The sequence below is a fragment of the Gasterosteus aculeatus genome, chromosome 2 (genome assembly GCF_964276395.1).
Source record: "Gasterosteus aculeatus chromosome 2, fGasAcu3.hap1.1, whole genome shotgun sequence".
In the NCBI taxonomy this organism is placed as follows: domain Eukaryota; kingdom Metazoa; phylum Chordata; class Actinopteri; order Perciformes; family Gasterosteidae; genus Gasterosteus; species Gasterosteus aculeatus.
The window spans coordinates 15,867,271-15,887,904 of record NC_135689.1 but is presented as its reverse complement, the minus strand read 5'-3'; the positions used below and the strand labels follow the sequence as shown (position 1 = coordinate 15,887,904).

General features: G+C 45.6%; 1 protein-coding gene across 1 annotated transcript in view; it reads left to right on the top strand.

Moving 5' to 3' along the window:
* Nucleotides 1–19,516, top strand: part of ajap1 (adherens junctions associated protein 1) — a 46,519-nt gene extending 27,003 nt beyond the window's left edge. The window contains exons 3-6 of the mRNA XM_040193358.2: nt 11,432–11,519; nt 11,635–11,877; nt 12,934–13,067; nt 13,885–19,516. Of these exons, the coding sequence (XP_040049292.2) occupies nt 11,432–11,519; nt 11,635–11,877; nt 12,934–13,006 (404 nt within the window). The 3' untranslated portion in view covers nt 13,007–13,067; nt 13,885–19,516. The remainder of the gene's footprint in view (nt 1–11,431; nt 11,520–11,634; nt 11,878–12,933; nt 13,068–13,884) is intronic.
* Nucleotides 19,517–20,634: the final 1,118 nt, after the last annotated feature.

Here is a 20,634-nt window from a genome sequence, read left to right as displayed (position 1 = left end):
AACTAGTACGCAAGAAAATTTCCCGGCATGCCAAAGAGTAAAATATTGAAGTTCCAAAACGATCTGCCCCCTTTGAGCCCCGCCCCAGATACTTTAACGGATAGTGTTTATTTGTTTTGTCAAAGTAAATGTTGCATAGTCATGACCAAGCTGCTAGAGTAAAACACGGTTTTAATGGACCGCAGCATAAAAATATCACTAAACAAAACAGTTATTGATCTCAACATTAAAGAGCTTCAGCCTTGCTGAGTATCTATGGCAACAGGGCAGGGGGTCCCAGCTGGGGCCTTCGCAGGGGCAGTCATTCCAAGGGCCATGAATAAAAACGTGCTGCGAGACATTTTGAGATCGCGGTTTCATGATGATAGAAACACAGTGCATGGAGACCAATGAAGCTATTTGGTGCACAGCTTGGTGTTAACAGAATCAGCTCGGCACACAGCAAGTTATTTTAAGGCCAATTATAATCAATTAGCATGCCTTCGTTTACCTATTCACAATTACAGATGAAAGAAAAATTTTGATGTGTAACGTCTAATATTTTCGAGATGCCGGATGGAGGGCTTCAGGAACCAAAAGCTCTCAAGTAGATGTAGTTGCTGTTCATGCAAGGACAGCAGGACTTTAGTGGCTATTTGTGCTCTGGTTTGCTTTCACATCAGGAGTTGAACAAGGCCTAAAGTGACCACGGCAATTCTCTCAATTTCTTAATTAAAAGCAGGTTTTTGTCATAGCTACCAAAGTATTGTTAAAGCAATGGCATGCTGATGAGCTCTACAGCTTAAATGAAAAAAAAAAAAACCTTAAGAGTTTCTGCCCTAGGCGTTCACTGCGGCCAATTAGTCAGGAAAATACTTTTTGTAAGAATAGCAGCAGCAGACAACATCTACAATCGTAAAATGACATGAAAGCATCCGAATCTACCGTGAATTGATCCCAATAAAAATGATCATTTGTGTTATTTCTGGGAAGGTACTAGACAAGTTCTGGGTCCAGCTCTGGGCCAGGTAACTTGTTTTCTATTTGGTTAGTCTTGGTTAGTCTTTTGGACCATTCTTCGTCCATTCGTCCATTCTTCACTTGGCCATGGGTAACCCCAACAGGAGCACCAGGCTCCAGGCAACACAGCCCTCAGGTTCATTGGGACACGCAAACTTCTTCACCCCGGAGAAGATCTATGTCTGTGTGTTTATGTTTTTTTGTGTGTGTTTGTGGGGGGGTTTTGTGTGTGTTTATGTGTGTATTTAAGTGTTGGTGTGTTTTTTTGTGTGTGTTTGTGGGGTTTTTTGTGTGTGTTTATGTGGGGTTTTGTGTGTGTGTCTGTGTGTTTATGTGGGTTTTTTGTGTGTGTTTATGTGTGTGTTTTATGTATTTTTTTGTGTGTGCGTTTTAGTGCTGTTTAGGAGTTGACTGGTCCTCACAACAATGCGTTTTGGTGTCTGTGTGTGGCGGTCATGGGTGTTGACATCTGTAGCCGGGCCTTAGAATAGCTTGTACCACTTTTTCTTCGGCTTGTTGATCTGACATTTAAGGTATTTCATTTCAGTCATTAAGGAGATGTTGTTCATCTCATACTCCTCCTCCCTTACCATGGATTGTTTTGCGATCTTAAGGAGGTCAGACCTCTCCTCGTTCCATTTGAGACGTTCACTCTCTCGTTCATCCTTAAACTTCTTCATCAGAGAAGCTACGAGGTTTTTGTGGTCCTCCTCCTGCTTCTCTTGCTTGGTAACAACGCGTCGCGTGGCTGTTTCGAGGTGTGATTTCATCTGCTGAAAGGTGAGGCGATCCCTTTGTAATATGTCATCTTTTTCTTTCCAAATTTTTGAGATCAGCTGGTCTTGGGATGCACGGTTTCTTTCAAACGTCTCCGCAGCCTCCTTGTCCATTGTTCGGAAAACAGTGATGTTCCTCTCCATGGCATGTTGAAGGTCCATGGATGTTTTATTCAGCCTGGCTGTGAGCTGAGACCTCTCATGCTGCCACTCAATAGTACGGCTTTTGTTGACCGTATCTTGTGTCTGCAGCTCTGCGGTGAGGGAGGACTTTTCCTGACGGCAGGTTTCCAACAGATCATTGATAACTTTCATAGATGACAAGGTCTTGTTGGACTCAGCTTTCTGTTCTTCTAGCTGGCCTTGATGGGCTGATTGGATTCTCTCCAGCGTCTGCTTGGCCTCTGTCTCCCGCTTTTGAAGAAAAGCAATGGTCTTCACCTGGGCTTGAAGAACGTCACGGACTTCTGCATATTTAGTTGTCAGGGAAGACCTCTCCTTTTGCCACTCATAACGTGCATTATGCAGGCAATGCTCACTATTAAAGAGAGCAGCCTTGGTGCTTTCGTTGATTTGAGTCTGTTCGGCCAGTCTTGCTCGACAGAGGTCGCGGAACGTCGCCATGTCCTTCTTTGCGGCAGTATCCAGCTGGATGCAGTAAGCCAAAAGCACTGCCTGGGTCTGCGTGCCCATGTGTTGTCCCTCGGAAGGAGACAAGTGGACGCAGTGTTCTTTGAGGGAAACCTTTTCCTGTTGCCACTGGAGTTGACCGGCCTTCAGGTCCTGCTCAGACTTTTCCAGAGCAGCCTTGAGCTTAATGACAGCATCCCTCTGTTCGTCCAGTTTAGCTTGGCTTAAGCCCTTGAATTGTTGCATTTCACCTTGGTTGGTCGTCAACTGCTGAGTGGTGAAGCGCTCACTCTTGAGAAGGTCCTGGGATGCTTTCAGGGCTGCAGCCATCTTGTCTTTTTCCGCTCTCTGTTTGATCATTGTGTCCTCTTGGAAAGCCTGGAATAATTCCTTTATGTGCTTTACTGCCTCCTGCTGGTTTTTAAGAGCTTCTGTCAACTTCAATATTTCAATTTGTTGCTTCTTTGTTTGAGCCCTCTCCATTTCCAGTTGGCTCTTCAATTCCAAGTTCCCTTTGCTGTCAGCCGCAGCGATCCACTTCCCTTCAGCTTGGGGCTTCAACTTGTTAGCTTTTGCGTCATTTTGAAGGGCCTGTTTTTCTCCCTTCATCCGCTCAGCTTGGAGTTCATCCTTTGCTGCTTTCAGGGCCGCCGCAATGTCGTTTGTCGCCACTTTCCAATTGTACATCTGGGCATTATGGAAGGCTTGGAATCGTTCCTTCATTTGGTTTGCTGCCCCCTGCTGGTTTGTAAGAGCTTCTGCCCACTTTGTCAATTCAATGTGTTGCAATTTGGTTAGAGCCCTCTCAATTTCCAGTTTGCTCGTCAATTCTAACTCCATGTCCGTTGCAGGCGCAGCAATGGACTTCCCTCCACTATGACTCTTAATTTCTTCACGCTCCGCATCATTTAGAAGAGTATCTTCCATTTGCTTAAGCTCCTGAACTTCGAGCTTGCCCCGTGCTGCTCTCAGGGCTGCTACAATCCCTGATGTCTTTGCTTCCCAATTTTGCCTCTGGCCGTCATGGAAAACCTGGAATCTTTCCGTCGTTTGACTTCCTGCCTCCCCCCGGATTTGACAGCTTCTGCCAACTTTGTTAATTCAATGCGTAGCTTCTCTGTTTGAACCTTCTCAATTTCCAGTTGACCCATCATTTCCAACTTCAGTTTAGTGTTAGTCTCTTCAAAAGTAGGCCGAAGTTGTTTTTCTCCCTTCATTTGCAACTTTACACACTGCATCTTGGTATTGGACGTCGGTCTCTCGACATCACCCTGGGTCTTTTGCAGCCTGGCCCGGCTCGCTTTTAACTGGGCTTTTAGGCTACATATCTCCCTCTGTACATCTCCAGTCTTATGTTCACGGAGAAGATCAAGGAACTGTTGCAATTTGTCCTCGTCAACCTGGAGGAGAACTCTCCCCTCACATTGAGTTTGGATGAGCATTGCGTCGCTGTCCAGCTCAGCTCTCACTTGTTCCTCCAGCGAATGTAAGTAAAAATTCACAGGAGGTTCAACGTCCTTGGAATTTAATTCCAATTTCTCCAGCATTATCGCGCTTTTCTGGACGTTGGACATTCTTTTTTTTTATCTGTCGTTTTCTGCTCAGTACGTCTTCAGTTACAACTGTCAGAGTGGTCTTCAGACCGGACTGATGTCTGTAAGGACTTCTGTGATGATCTTACTCTTGCTAAGCGATACCCATGTCATCGTTGCTATGGGATACGACATTACATAGTTGTTGGATTCCAGATTGAATGTTTTGAATGCCCAAAATATGGAAGAGTAAAATTAAAAAAGTTTATTTAATTATTTTTTTAATTTAATTTTATTAACATATATTATTACCTATATATAAATAAAGGAACCTGTCTGTTAGTGTAATATTGTGGCTATAGCCACTTCTAGTCCGGAATTTATATATATATACCGTAAATTCCGGACTATAAGCGGCTACTTTTTTCCCACGCGTTGAACCCTGCGGTTTATACAACGGTGCGGCTAATGTATCATTTTTTACGGGTTAACTCGCGAGAGCGAGACAGAGAATCTAAAACTTGTCAGTTATGGGAAACCAATCTGGCTGTCGGAGAAGGAAACAATTTGAAACAGAGTCTGGCTGTCGGAGAAGGAAACAGAGCGGCTGCACGTAAACCATTAATGGATTTATTGTGAGACGTTGGAAAAACAATCTGAAGAACTCCGTCACGGCCGTTTTTTGGCCGCGTGATGTGCGGTGAGGTTCGTGGCTCGGACCCATGCGTACGCACAAAAACGATCCCGCGTGCTCATATACGCCCCCTTCAGGCGGGCGGAAGTACTGACTCCGCCTCCGCAGCAGTGACAAGCAGGAAGCTGCAGTCCACCGCTATTTAACTGTCAGATTAGCTAACATACGTGAAATACAGGAGCCAGACTATGGGATGTGAGGACATGTGATGAAACTGTGTACAACCATTACATTGGTGACACGTAGAGAGACATGAATTGCTCGTGCTCCAACTGAGCAAAAACATGAGCACATTTCACACTGCCTCCAGTGACCGCACGCCACTGGCGTTGAAACCTGCGGCTTATATATGTACACATCTTTTTTTCGTTCTAAATTTAGGTGGTGCGGCATATATTCAGGTGCGCTCTGTAGTCCGGAATTTACGGTATACACACATATACAATTTCAACAATTGAAGATGATGGGCAGATAGGAATTTTAATTTTTAATTATCACCATGTACGTGATGCCAGCGAGGCCCAGCAGAGCCAGTTCAGTTTGGGTTGTTGGAGACCAAGTCAGGCAATCTTGGTTTGTCAATGTTGCTGTGATTTGATGCTTTTTATTCCCCTTCGAAGGAACATTTGCGCACAACTGCTAAACAACGGTGTGTTATAGAACGCTGGATTTTGCCGAAAAAGAATTGTCCGTCTACTAGGTTCAGAGTGGTTAGTCACAAACGGCGCTTCAGTTAGTCTGTGACTCCCTGTGACATTCCGCCTACCCGTTTGGTTCGGTTGGACGCCTGCTGTGTAATGACACGGAGAACATGACAGCTCGCCCGTGTTGCACTTCGGTGTCTATGTGTCTTTACTCCCACTCAGCGTTGGCACTGGTACACTGGACAATCAAAGGGACGAGTCCTTCTGTTTGTTGAAGAAATATCCAACAAGTCCTGCGCCCACCCCACCCCCGCGCCCAACTTTCACCAGGAAACGCTGCCTCACCCACGGTGGACGTGGTTCCGTAATCAGGCGCTGTGGCACGTTGAAGTAGCCCAGCAGGCCAACGGTCGTGGTTCCGAGCAGCCCAGGGAGGTTGATGACTTAAATGCTCTTCTAATTCCCGATGTTGAGATTGCGCCGCGCGATTGGGCATTTTCAGCCTCCAAATGCTTCTCGAGCACATCTCGGTCGGCGTGATGCGGCACTTAGAGGAGCCCTCCTGTTGATCCGGCTCTCACGGCGCTCTGGACACGCAGGAGGTGGGAGGAGGGTAACTGCGAACCCCCCCCTGTAGTTGGCGCAGATGGAGCTGTCAGCTCCATTATGGCAGCGGGAGGATTAAAAGTACAGTTAGTAAAGCCATTGCTGATAACTGAGGAGGTCTGAGTTGCAACTTTACGTTCCTAAAAAATGCAAACAAATGTAGTCAAGAAAAAATGAAATATCACATATCTGAACCATTCACATCACAGAGTAATAAAGATCACTTGATGGAACCAGAACGAGGGGCAATAACAGTAACCAATAACGCCGTGTTCCCTCCCTCACAGTCATTTCATTGCTTAGTCTACATTTCAGGGAGAACAGAAACATATATTTGATAAAACACACTTGTCTAGAAATGCCTCTCAGTCCAAACGCTGGCAACAGATTTTAAAGTGCTGAGCAGAATCCATGATGCCACCAGCACAGTGCTGTGTAGGACAACGACGGTCCATACATTTTGTCGTTTAACCGATTTATGTCTGCTGGATGCGGCACGCGAGCCGTCCGCCTCACCGCGGTTTCCCGTGGCGACCGGAAACCGACACGCGTGGATCTCTCAAGTAAAAGGCCGTATCCAGTGTCGGAGCCAGCAGGTGGTTGAAATAAATACATCCATCTCGCAGCAGCTCATATTCCCGCTTTCCATTTTGTGAATGAACCGTGGAGGAGTATAAGTGAGTCCACATGTACTGCAGCGCAATGGGAGGACATGTAAAATGTATGTTAAGCGTCCCAGGAACCTATTTCTGAAGAGGCGAGCTCAGCGCACATGGTAATGCATCATTTTGACCCGTGGCGGACCTGTAGAGGCGTGCGATACAGCCTCTTCAACAGCGAGAGACACACCGGGAGAAAGCACTTTCCCCGGCCGTTACCATGGAAATCCAATGAACTTGCCATTGCTCTCCGATAAAATGGGTAAAAACGAATCTGCTTTTCTTGAGCGTTAAATCGGGACATAAATGCTGATGCCTGGTGGCGGATCGTGCGCGGCCGAACCCCCGCTTCACATAAAAAACATACGAGCCAAAAGGAAAGGAAGGGGCCAGACCGAGAAATACCGCTTCACCTCAGACACGTCTGCCTAAAGGAAGAGAAGTGCAGACGTCGACTGAGACTCCTATTTGGATGCCGGAGAGCTCGGCTGTCAATCAGAGCACAATGCTGAATTTCAACACGACCTGCTGTTTGTTTGTAGCCTCGACTTCAGCGAGTGGCGTTGGACAGGAAAGAGGGGGTGCCGGAGAATTGGCCAGTGCTTCTGCGTGGCAAAGCTTTTGTTCGCTGGTAAAATGTCTCCCGTCTCCCACGTGACAGAGAGACACAGAGTTAGCGGCAAAGCCATTTCCCACTCACCTGAAAATTAGAGTCATTTCCATCTGTTTGTTGCTAACACGAGGAGCCCCCGCGTGTTCGCCACTGCTGCTGACACACAGGACCAGCGCATCCTCCTGTGAGGGATGCCGTCACGGAGGCAGGAACACTGACTTTTGATCATTCGGGCCGATCATTTGCCAACCAGCTTGATTGAGTTATGTGACAAGGCGAGAAGTAGCACCGAAGTGTGATTGTTCCTCCCTCTCTCTGTCTGCACCCTCGTCTTCTACAAGCGTTTCAGGTGACTCGGCGGAAATCAGCCCAGATTGACACTTTGACATCAGCGTTAATTGGAAATTCCTCACCACAAGCTCGCCACCTTTATGACTGAAGAGGTCCAGCCCCCCCCCCCCAACCGGTGCTGCTGGAGGGGCAGGCAGCAGGAGAGGCGATGGGGTCAAACGGCGTGAGCCGTTCCAATTCTCGAATGCATACGTGCTTTGTGGCGCGTGGCGGAGGAGGACGGCGCAACGTCCGTAAGCCGCCACCACCGCTCTACATTTTCTGAGCGCATCAGCCAGCAGTGTGGGTGTAGGCACCATTAGCCCGACTCTCTGGCTCTTTGCAATGGCTGCCTGGTAAGGCTTCCACTAGAACTCGCACATACATGAATACTAATTAAATAGTCCCCCCCCCCCCCCCCCCCCGCCCACCCCATCCTCTGGCCAGTGTGATTGCCTTATGGCATTGTTACTCAGAGGACAAACAGCCTGCTGTCACATCATTCACCAAGTAAATTGCAGATACTCAGCAAGGTCGTGTGAATGGCCGCATGCAGAGCCTGAAATGCTCCTGGGTTACTAAAAGTTATGACCGGCTGTAACAATATGTTGTTATTTGTGATGTTGACGTGGACCACATGTCCACAAGAGCATTCATTTTGGTATTCAATATGTTGATCGTTATTGCTGCAGGGTGCAGTCTGTTATGACAACGTGGCACGTCGCAGCGGCAAAGTTATACGATGGCTGGATTCCATTTAGCTGTTTCAGGGCCCTTGTGACTTGCGGCCTTCACGCACCTGGGTTGCAACGAATAAGAGACAACAAAATGAAGACATCACGAGTGATTTGCCTTGTGTGTGACGACACGAGAGTTGCAGAAATAGCAAAGGTTGTCTCGTGTCAGGAGAGACGCTAAATTACAGCTGAGGGGTCCTGCATAGTCGCTTATTTAATTATTTACATTCTGTGGGTTTGTCACTCCTACAAATAGTAATTTAATATTTAATACTAGATCTGTAGAGGATGGATAGCTGTGATGTGACAGAGGTCAAAAAAGACAATTAAGAAGGTGCTACCAGGTAGGCACATTTATTGACCTCACACTTGAGTATTTGTGTCTGAACAGTGATCCTTTTATTAAAAGTAGGCATCTAGGATGTATTTCATCTGACCGCCTTGCTTTTCTCTGACGTGTTCATCAAACTGTCACGGCCTCGAGAGCAAAGAAAAGAAAAAAAATCTCATTTATTTCTGGCTGGAAGCAACGATGGGGCCTCAAATCCTGCTGCCACCGAGGTCACAAGCTAGCTGTCCTCTCTTCTGTGAATCCCTCTTCGTCCCCTTCGCACTCTATCTTCCTCCCGCGCAGCGCAGCCTCCCTTTGCTTGGCAGGGATTTGACCAAACAAAACCTAACCGGCTATCTCTAAAGCAAGCGGACTGCCAGAGGTGATTTTTCAACCTGACTGCCTGGGCTCAATGAGTTTCACGTGGCCAGGCCAAATTTCCTTTCCCTCCAACTGGCAGCCCTGGATAAAAATATAACTGGCCTCTGAGCTCCGATTCGTCCCCAACATCATTAGCTGCTCCATTATCCCTTTACCCTTAAACGTAATGCTCTGAAAATGAGGTAATAACACATTTAATGGTCATGTTTGTTTTGCTGGACCTCACTTTGTCGGGTTAATCTGTCTCACTCGAGAGCTGTACGGGGAAAGGGTACATATCTTTGGCTTCTAACGGTAGCCTGGAGGAACGCTCGCTGAGCCAGGAGGACTTTGCATGGCATCAATTCACTACACACAGCGCGAACCTTTTTCGTCAACCAGATCCAGACTGGCGGAGCTGCTCAACATGCACGCGTTGCGTTCACTGACAACATTTGCCATTCGATGGTTAAATTATATATTTTATTATTATTCCCAGAAGAGTGGGCACAGGAGTCTCCATTGGAGGCAGGGACACCGTCCAACCTTATGTAGAGAACACGGTGGGATTTAATAAGATTTGGTATTACAGAACAAATTCGCCAAGCGCTGCTTTTAATTAGAAATTTCCGGACTGGGAAGTGCACCCTTTCACGCTGACACCTCGGCTATTGATCAAGGTCACCGGCAAGCTCCATTATGCCTGAACTCGGGACAGATGATCATTTATAACCGAACACTTCCAACCTAACAGCCTCGACGTCGCCCCGGAGACGAGCCAGGACAGAGAGGGGGGGGGATGCAAATGGCTCGTCAGATCGGAAATGTTATTATTAATCCAAAGGTTGACCTGGGCGGCCTTTTGCACAGCCGAGGTTTATCGTCCACGAGGAGGCCGCACGCTTCCCCCAAAATGGCCGAGCAGCACTTCCTTTTGAGACAAATTGTCTGGGATCAGCAGCTAGGCAGCTGTCTGACGGAGAGGTGAGATGTACAGGGAACACGTGGGCACTTTCATCATGACCATCATTCTTTTTTTTTTCTTCCTGTCTCCTGCAGCGTGTCACCTGCTGCAGCGTGTCACCGTGTCCTCAGGAGCCTCGCGCCGTATCACTCACCCACACACACACACACACGCACAGCAGCCCTACAGTACAGTTGAATAGGATCCCCGTAATTGGACACGTACGGCACAGTTTGGTCCCTGGATTACTGCTCTGTTACAAAAGTGAGAGATCAGCGCACGCAGAAGTCTTAAGAACAATGCATTTGTACTGTAGTCATACAGAACAAAGGGAGCACGCAGGGAACCTGTGCTCCACATTCCTAAGATCCAAAAGGACAGGCATAATTGTGTGGCTTTGCAATATCCAAAACCGCTTAGTAAAACAGTGCAATAAACCAGATACCTGTGACTAAAGTGGGCCGTTTGACTATAGAGGGGTCGATGGGTTTATTACCCGTCTTAAATCTGTGAAAGAAATCAATTCCCAAAAGTGTTTACTCTCCATTGACCGATCAGCGTGTGTGAAATATTCTACAACCACTGTCTGTTATCCTGTTGATTGCCCCGTAATTGGCTTTTAATCTGTCGAATAATTTTTTTTTTTTATAATGGGGCGGTGCAAATAGATTCTTAAACAGCCCGCGCATTATGAATATTAAGTGGCAGATTCTGTGTTTCACAAGCTGACTAGTATTCCCCACCATTATATTTGGGGGGGGGGAACCAGTATTATCGCCACAGAACCTTGTTGTTTTATTCAAGACTGCCTTAGGTTGTTTCAGTCCCTACATGGTTGCGTGTTTTTACACACATACTGTACACACACACGCACGCACACTCCCACTATGGTTCAAGTTCAAGGTTTATATATCAGTGTTGTATTGGTTATGTCACTTTTTGGCAATGACGACAATCATGTACTTAACACATCTACTTATTCTGTCTCTTTATTTCGGTATGAAGATTTCCAAAGTGTTAAATGATGGCGTTTGAAAATCATGCACGTTTAAGTGAAGCTCCATCAAACCAGCCCCTCTTTAACATGCGCGACTGCAGATCAGGACCCCCTTTTGATCAAATATGTTATTTGATTCAGCATATCAAACAATTGCTCTTGCTTTATGATTGAATAAAAAGCCTCAGGGCAAAATGTAAAGAAGAAGGTACTGGTGAAAAACAGGTTACTGAGCTCGGAGTGGATCCGCTTGGATCCATTTGGTTCGCTAAATCCAAATAATGATGCAAGAATAATAACTTAAAGTTGGCTCTGCTCTAATGGAATCATTCATATCACACTTAAATCATGAATAGCAGGGGGTGACAGTGTCATAAATACCTACTGAAGAGCAAAATGGCATCACTGCCTTCACTTTTTACAAGGGCCGCTCTTGGTGCTTTTGTCGAGCACAGAAAAGAGAAGTGAAGTGTTCAGCTCTGTGCTCTGGGCTACGGCAGCGAGAGCGTTTCCTCAGCAACGCTAATCCTCCTCCTGTGTTACTTTTCTTTTTCCGCAGGTTTGGCAGTTCACCAGATAATCACAATCACTGTGTCTCTCATTATGGTTATCGCAGCCTTGATCACAACACTCGTCCTTAAAAACTGGTAGGAAAGATTCCTTTACTTTAGGCGCATTCACTTTAGCCGCCCACGCGATTTCAGCAGGGTTCCAGGTATGATTTTCTGTTTGTTTTCTTGTCTTTGGTGCGTGTTTTTGTAGCTGTGCGCAATCGGTAAATGGCCGCCACAACAGCCATCAGCGCAAGATCCACCAGCAGGAAGAAAGCTGCCAAAACCTGACAGACTTCACGCCGGCCCGCGTGCCCAGCAAGGTGGACATCTTCACTGCCTACAACGACAGCCTGCAGTGCTCGCATGAGTGCGTCCGGACTGCCGTGCCCATCTACACCGACGAGATGATCCAGCAGACGCCCGTCTACAAGAGCGCTTACAACGGGAACAGGTAGGGCGCACACGCCGACGCCTCCTGCATTCACCGCGGTTATTAGCACTCATGTTACAAAGTAAAATAACAGGCAGGGGAGGAATCAAACTCTGAAACAGCCGCTATGAAGAGTTCATGCTTTTGGAAACGTGAGCTACGCATCACACTGTGTTTCGCAGTTTAGTTTTATTTTTTCAACCAAATTATGTTTAAAGCTAAAGACGTTGTTGAGTAATACAATCCTAACTCCTTTAGTTATGACCAGTCAACACATTCTCAAAGCTACTTGCAGACTGTGTAGGTAGCAACTGTATTTTATAATGATTCATCATTCATTGAAATATGCAATAACTAAGAACAGTTTATACAAAATGTAATAATGACATTAGAATGTTTCAAAGCCCTTAACCTTTCTCCTACATCTGCAAAACGCTGTGAGGAGCATTTCTTACTGCCTCCTATTCACAGCAGTCTGGATTCAGGCCCTTTTCTAACAATAGCAACTATGTGCACACAACACACCCATGTTTGGGCCTAAATGCTGCTTTATACCACAACACTGGTGATTCATTGGTGTTTTCTCAACTCGCTTCTCTCTTTGTGTGATGACCTGACATGGCAGGTGTACACTTTGATGTTGCACGTAGCGTAACCATGCGCTTTGTAGAGTGTGGACAGCGTGTACTGTTTGAGGGGGACAACAGTAAGAGTCATCTCAGCCTCGGGGCCCGTAAAGATGGTGACACGCAGGACCCTGTAACAGATTGCGTATGCTGCCAGCGAGGAGAGGATCATTCATCTAAAAGTGAAAAGTGTGTTTATTTATTTAAAGTCGAGGAGGGACGGCCACATCTCCAGGAACATTATTACTGATAATCCAAGGATTCTGCAGTCTGCGATTATTTCGTCCGTGTTTGTCTGTGACAGATGGCACTAAATATTCCATTAGTACAGCAGGTGTGTGGAGTTGAGTTACCAGCGCGAGCCGCTCGGCAATAATGTACCGTGGGAATATACATATGAAAGAACTTGAGTTGCCGTCCGTATTAACGTTCCCTCCTCTTGGTCCCGCAGGCCGTCCCCCACTGAGAGACAACTCATTCCTGTGGCCTTCGTGTCAGAGAAATGGTTCGAGATCTCTTGTTGACAAGCTGAAGGCCGTTGCTCACTTCCTGTGGGTGGAAGAGACTTCCTGACTTCACGCTCCGGTGGGTACGCCGCCACTTCGCCCCCCCCCGCCTCGCGAAAAACCATCGTCTGGGCCTTGCCCACCCCACCCTGCCCCACTTTGGGAATAGATGACAACTTGGCATATGTTTTGTTATTTGTGACATGATTATGCTCCTCTCCATGTTCCGAGCAGAGATTTAAAAAAAAAAGGGTTTAGAGATCCAGTTCAGTGCGGTGACAGAGTTTACAAGAGACATTAATTATGTATAAATCAGTATTTATAAGCTATACGCTCCCAATTAATCAGTTCCCTCCTCATCTCTGCAGCACTCCCATTCATCCTCACAGCCGACGCACATTGTTTTGAACACTCTGAAACGGGGGGAAGGGGCACTTTCACGTGTTTCTAATATACGCCAGAATGGACGCATTTCAAATCCAAAGCATGAAAGTTAAACACATGCTCCGGCCCACGGTGTTGCTGGAAGCCCCGCGGGGGGGGGGATGCGACGTCTGCTATTGACCCGGATTTTCAGAAGGAATAGATGGCCTGCAGGTATTGTAGTGAGAGGACAGCGCCTCGCCGACGTCTGGACTCGCTTTAGTCTCGGCCGGCGCAGCTCTACACAGAGAGGCCCCCAGTGCGGCGGCCTTAAACCACATCACATCCATTATTGTCGCGCTGCAAGCCCAACGGATGTGTTACACTAGGTGTGTTTTCGAAAAGGATACCAGTTCCCCAGAACTTTAAAATCACAAAGTAGCCCTTTTCTAAATGTCCTGTCTGTGTTAGAGTGATTCTTTTTCTTTCGAGCTGGAATATGAGTGATAATTTGTGATTTTTGTCCTCCGCAGGCTCCAGTTGGAAACGACAAAAACACACAAAAACAGCTTCTTTTGTAAAATAGTGTGATCACTCTTTGGACACTGGTGAAGATATTTATTTTTCTAAAGATGACAAGCAGAGCAGCCACAACGCTGCCACTCCATAAATTCCAGGAAACGTACAGTCATTTAGATATAGATTCTATATACGTATATTTACCGGATGTGTGGGATGAGATTGTGGACGTCACAGGTGTCTCAAGGAAAACATTTGATGTTTTGAAGGAGGAACCCGAGGAGCTGCTGTGCGAGGAAGATGAACTGTATTTCTGAACAATGTGCCAATAATGCCACTATGTGCCACAACCTGGATAGAAGGAAGTTTCAACAAGTGATGGACTAAACGGAGAGCGCTATATCAACCCTGTATCCACTCCAACTACGCTTTTGTTTCTTTGTTTTTTTAACAAATGTGAAAGATAAAAAAATGCTACAAATGTATTTGAAAATGTTTTGAAATAGTTCTAAGAAATGTGTTGCAAAAATAATCGAAAAAGATATTCATAAGACGCACTATTCTATTAGTTTGGGGTAAGAGAAGAGAGGAGGGGGCGGGGGGGGGCGGGTAAAAAGAAACGGTACATGCTTTAGTGAACAAAACATTGTTTCTAGTGGTCCCATTTTAAAAAGAATAGTTCTGTCTATTTTTTTACTCAGTAGAGTCTGCCACAGCCCTGACGGTGGCGCACTTGGGAAAACACCGAGATTATAACAAAGAAACCCATCCGAATCCACCTGGTGCCAGCCGACCCGACGCCCGCCACGATCGCTTCATTTCTTACGTTAGTCCCCGGTTCGGCCCAATGGAAAGAGAAACGACGCGGTTCTGTGGTGCTGGATCGCAACGAATCCCACAGCGGCAAATTGCTCCAACAGATGGAGTAAAGGAAGCCACAACAGACTGCGCGGAGCTGGACAGGACATTCATACTGCCTCAGGTCTGTCGAGCTCTTTTGCACACTTCACCATGGTCTCACTTTCAGTACATGTTTGGGATCCATTGCGACGCTTGGTTGTGATTTGGAGCTGCAACGCGAAGTGGAATAGATTTAATTTGAGCCTCAAAAAATCAAACCATTCATGTTACAATTTGCATGAATAGGAAAGAGATTGAAAAAATTAATCCCCCTCGGCAGAAAGTAGATGAATATCCCCACGCAACTCCCGGATTCACTTGATGAATTAATAACACATTGGGGAAGCTACAAAGTCTGAATCACTGTCAGAACGTCAAGAAGGGCACGAGCCAATTTGTTGAAGACAAATTTCCATTTTTTTTTTCTTCCCAACAAAGAATGTAAGGAAGCTGTGAAAAAGGCGTCCGTCCGGGTCACAGCGATCTGCATGGCGGGTTTCAAAAAGGCGAGGAGGGAGGAACTCCCTCGACGAATGTGAGGTCGAGGTCAGTCCCGCCCTCTGCGACACACAGGACATTATTCCCAGCATATCAGAACGTCAAGCTGTCACGGCCACAGAAAATGGAGGTTTGAGCACGAAATATTGTTTTTTTTATTCGTGCCGACACAGACATAGGATAAAAGGGGGGAGGTTTTTTTTTTCGCCGTCGGTGTATTGTTGGAGGAAGGGGATTATGACGAGCCATTCAGCCGTTGCCAAATTGCTTTAAACTGTCTCTTGTGTCCTCGAGGTGAGGGGGAACTCCACGGCCGAGGAGGAGAGCGCTCCCCAATAATTGAAGTATCGCCCCGCGGCCGTGAAACACAGATTACCTTTTGTGTCCCGCGAAGCGTTTGACGGAAGCCGCCTACAAATCTACCTTCTTTATCGTGCTGTGGGTTTGTTCAAAGCACAAATACAATTCTGTTATTGTAAACGTTTTTTTTTGGGGCTGCAGACAGCAATATGTACAGGTTCCAAAAAAAAAAATGAAGAAAAAAGGTGGCGTTTTGTTTGCGCCGCCGCCGCCAGCGGATCTCCACCAATTTGCTCCGGCCGCTCTTCAGGCGCCTACCCCTCCCTGAAGGATCCAGAGGAAAAGCAGACCGTCTATGAATGCGAGCCGCTCAGGAGGCGCCGGCGCGGCCTGGGGTCGACACCGCGGAGCCTGAAAACTCCCGCCACCACGTGGAACCCCCCCCACTCTCCCTCACGAGCGACCCGCACCGACCCAGCCCCCCCGCGCGCCGCCGGGCGGCCCGAGTTTGACATAACATATATTTTTTTGACCGAAGAGTGTTATCTTAATAGAAGGGTGACGGAGATCTTGCTGTATATTATACACGTGTAAATGTATTTTCTATATATTTGCTTCTATTTGTGTACAGGTTATTTTTCGGGGGCCCGACCCGTTTTCGGGGGGGAGGTCTCAGCTAGATCGGGGATAGTGTCTTTGTTTACATGTGTAACTACAGTATTTCTTTCAACAACACAAAACTAACCGTGTGCCAAGCTTCCTACCTGCACTTTCAAGCAGTACATGTATTCTATCCTTAGCTAACCAGTATAATACTTAGAGGCGCGGCGGTGATTTGCGGGAGGAAGGTGGTTCCAGGAGGCGTTGGGATCATACTCTGCTGTGTTCACACTCTGAAACCCGGGCTTTCTGTTCTTAAGCATCATTTACACATCAACGCTAATATTGAGTGTTTCAGCCCAAGAATAATTATAAAACTATTGTTGAAAACAGCAGCTGCCAAGTAGCCAACTAAACTTAACTAGACTGGGTTGCATTAAAATGTCACATCTTCTTTTTGTAAATACATTGCTACAACCGCCCCAGACAATGTATGATTTGCCACATTGTAATCGCTGCGTAAACTGACCGATAATAGTATTTATGAGACCTTCGAAAGGAAGGTGAGGAAAGATGGTTCGTTAACTTCTCGGTGCATCTGCTGAATCGACCTGTTTGAGAGTTAAGCACAGTGACGGGGGAAGCCATTCACTTCACTGCATTTCTCAATGTTTTTGAAGGATAAATCTGGTTCATTTCAACATGTTTATAACCTTTCTAGCTCCAACAGAAAATGCTTTCGGTTATGACATTTCACTCACAAAATGAACAAATGAAGTCCAACTGGGTAAAACACAACTAATGCGAGCACAGTTTCTCTCTAAACTGTGTGGCCATTGTACAGTGTGCTCCCTCCAAAAAGGTTAAGCTAAAATTGGGGCTTTGTTTACAACCTGACCGCTCGTGCTTTCGTTGATTTATTTTTTTACCAATGTTGCTGTGTTCGAAGATCTGAAAATTGAGGTTGGCTTCATAAAATATTACCGTGAGTGAAGGCAAAAAGAGTTTTACGGAACTGAATTATCCTTTGATCTCAAGAGACCAGTGTGGAGGATTAAAGAGGATTCATCAGCAAAAATACAATGGAACATTAACAAGAATATTTTCACTGACGTTTAATCAAGTGACCGTTTTGTTAACTTAGAATGATGCCTCCGTATCAACATCCGGGTCCTGTTTATTGATCGTTGCTCTGCCATGTTTCTACAGTAGCTCAGGAGGGACAAACACTGAATCCAGACAGGCCCCTCAGTCTGTTAAGGTCCCCGTAGTTCTTGGATAGAGAGTGATGGTGGACTTTTTTGGCCTTTGCCATCTTGGTAGTTGAACAAGACGTGTCTCGAGAGGGGGAGGCTAAACACTACTGAACGTTTAATAAGACACTTTTAGGCAATCGGCAGTTTCAATTAACCTTGATTTGATGTGGTGAGTCCAGTGAGAAGTACAGTTATATTATTTTATTCAATCAAACTTGTATTCTGTAGATTTCACCAAATGCTACACACTGGTCCTTTTAAGAACACCAAACCAAATCTCTCCATTACTAAACACTGTATCTGACCTTATTGTGTGACAGTGATTCCACATTCTTTGAAACATACAAAACCACATCAGCGAGTTTCTTTCTCTGTTCCCCAAAAATACTATTTGGCACATCAAGCCCACAGGGAGCTGCTACCTGATAGCGATTCCATTGGCGTTTTTGAAGGACTTCTTCGACGAGGCAGCGGCTCTGACATGTACCTTTTCATCCGGAGACTTCGGCATAGATCGCCCTCCCTCTTTTGCGTCTCAACTGATAAGTCATGAAATGCCGCTTCCTTTCCTTTTTGGTTTATATTTCTGGATGGCTGATGAGCAGCGTTGTATCGTAGCTAAGAGGGAGGAAAATTATTCCACTCCGCTGGTCAGATTTGATTCAGGAAACATTATTTCAAGCAAAGGCAGATGGTGAAGGGGGGGCTCGCAAAGAAAAGTCTTGAACAGACACCAAAGACTTGAAATGCCTTTTTTTCCCACAGCAAATGAATATTTTTTTTCTCCCTTTGTTCTTCTTCAGCCAACGCTCCTCAGCACAAACGAGTTACCAATCAGCGAGGGTTCCCCCGTCCACGCCAGGGATGCATGTCAGACATACAGAGCGCAACCTATTGACATATTTGTTTTCAAAATTACATGAAGCCTGAACATCGGCACGGCCGAGGTTTTGTTTTTTTCCCACAACGCGGGAGGAGAAGGATCGATGGGCCGGCTTGTTTTAATCAAGGCCTTCAGCTCCGAGTGTAGAAACATGTTTCACAGCCAGCGAGTGATTTTACCACAAATATCGGGCCAGGTGAGACTCGACGAGACGAAGGAAATGTTCAATGCGCCCATTAAAAGTCTAATGCAGCCTACATAGACTAATATCTTACTGAGTCCTTCCTCTTTTTTTTTTTGTCGTCCAAACACTGTAGCTCCTCACTCCGCTTCTCCCCATCGTTTCAGAAAAATCACGTACTGTGCGCTTACTCTAAAGCGGAGGGCTCTGACTCTCCTCTCGAGTCATGTTTTTACTTTTCTATTCACAAGAGCTAAGGCACTGTCGCTGTCTGTGCGTGTCAATACAAAGAAAGAATTCCCAACTCTCCCATTGGGCCCCCGGCTGGATGGAGACCGGCTGCGTGACGCCGATCGGCCGCTTCATTTGCTTAGTTCGCCTCCGGCGCCGCGAGCAATTATGGAAAAAATAGATCCTTTGTTCCCAGAGAGTCGATTAAGAATGAAATATATAGATATAAATAATACATATAAATATATATATATATACACAAAAATATCATAGTTTCTAGCGTAGAGGGGGTTGTGTACGATTTTTTTTTTCTCGTGGGGGGGGAGTCACATGTGGGCACACACTGGTCTGTTCATCGAAGCTGACTTACAATCACAATCCATACCTACCATGAAGGAAACCTGACTCGAGTTGTGTTGTCGCCATAAAAATGAAGAGTTTGTACTTTGTGACTCTTAAACTTTTTATATTTGTGTTTAATATATCAATGAGTACCTCTGTTGACTTTTGTATAAGACCTATAGTATATACAAACACACATACACACACAACACACCTCCACAAGTCTGTCTCTGTGACGGCTAAATGTTGTGTGACTTTTATTTTTGTGTCTTATGAACCACATCTCTTCCTTTTGTAGTTATTGGTAAACGTTTCGATTTCCAGGTGACTATGATTTGGTTACTCTTGTACTACTAAGCTCTGTATTTGCAAGCACTGTAAATGCGATTCTCATTGGATTCGTCCTCTGTACATTTAGTACTCTGATGTTGCTATTAATAAAATGTAAAACAACACGGGCTCGTGCCAGGACGAGTTTCTTGGAGTGGGTGCGAGGGGAAGGTTAGAGGTCGGGGCCAAACGGCATACAATGTAAGATTCCAATGTGAATATATGTTCATTTTCCTTTCTTCAAACCATGTTCTTACTGGATCAGAAATACCATTTCACTTACTTAGCAACTCCATCGCGGAAACAATCGTTCAGCCAGAGAATCTAAACCACTTTATTTTTTGGTGAAACTGAAATGTCGTTAAAAGGTAATGAGGCAGAGCCAGAGCTGGTAAAAACTAAACCGGGAAGAATGTTTGGATGCTTAGTTTTATTTAGCACTGTTTTATCGTAAATAGTGGCCTTTATTCAAAATCAAAGCTGTAATCAACCCTGCTGGACCCTCGACTGCTGATTCATACTCCCTCACTTCACTCACTTCTTAGCTTTCATATTCAGATCCTGGTTTTTACCATGAGACTGGTTGTGTTCTTTGTTTGTTACTGGCTGTGTCCTTAAGTGGTGGTTAGAACGGTCATGTTTCAATCACGCAACCGCTTGAAAAAATAATTGTCTGCAAATTTATACATGACATATTTGCAAATTCTCAAATCTTATAACACTAAACTGATCATATTATTATTCAATAAATATCCTCAATTGTACAAGATTCTATGTGTCTATGCTAAGGACCAGTGACACAGGAACATTTGACAATATGACAATATTATCATGGTCATTAGCATCACATTATTACTATATTTACTTCTAAGGTGTCAAAAGCAGCCGTGGTCCCAAGCTCAGTCTGAGTAAAAAGCTCCAAAATGAGCAGAGACGTCCTTGCAGGAAGAACCATAAGTGTTCCAACCGCTCCTTTTCCACTGAATTAAGGTGTGAAATGGCTTCTACGCTGTCTCTCCTTCCCATCTCAAGCAGTCAGCCTTTAATAATAGCATTGATTAAAGCTTAATGAGCACAGCGCCGGCGTGTTTAGTATTCACTTCACTGTGTCGTTTGTCGGCTGGGTTGAGAATCCTGCTGAAGATTCGATCAAAGTTAGAACTGGATTTTTCCAGTTTACAAGAAAAAGCCAGTGGCATCTCTACCGCTGACTGCATTTCTTTCAGTTCTTCGTTCTCAGTTG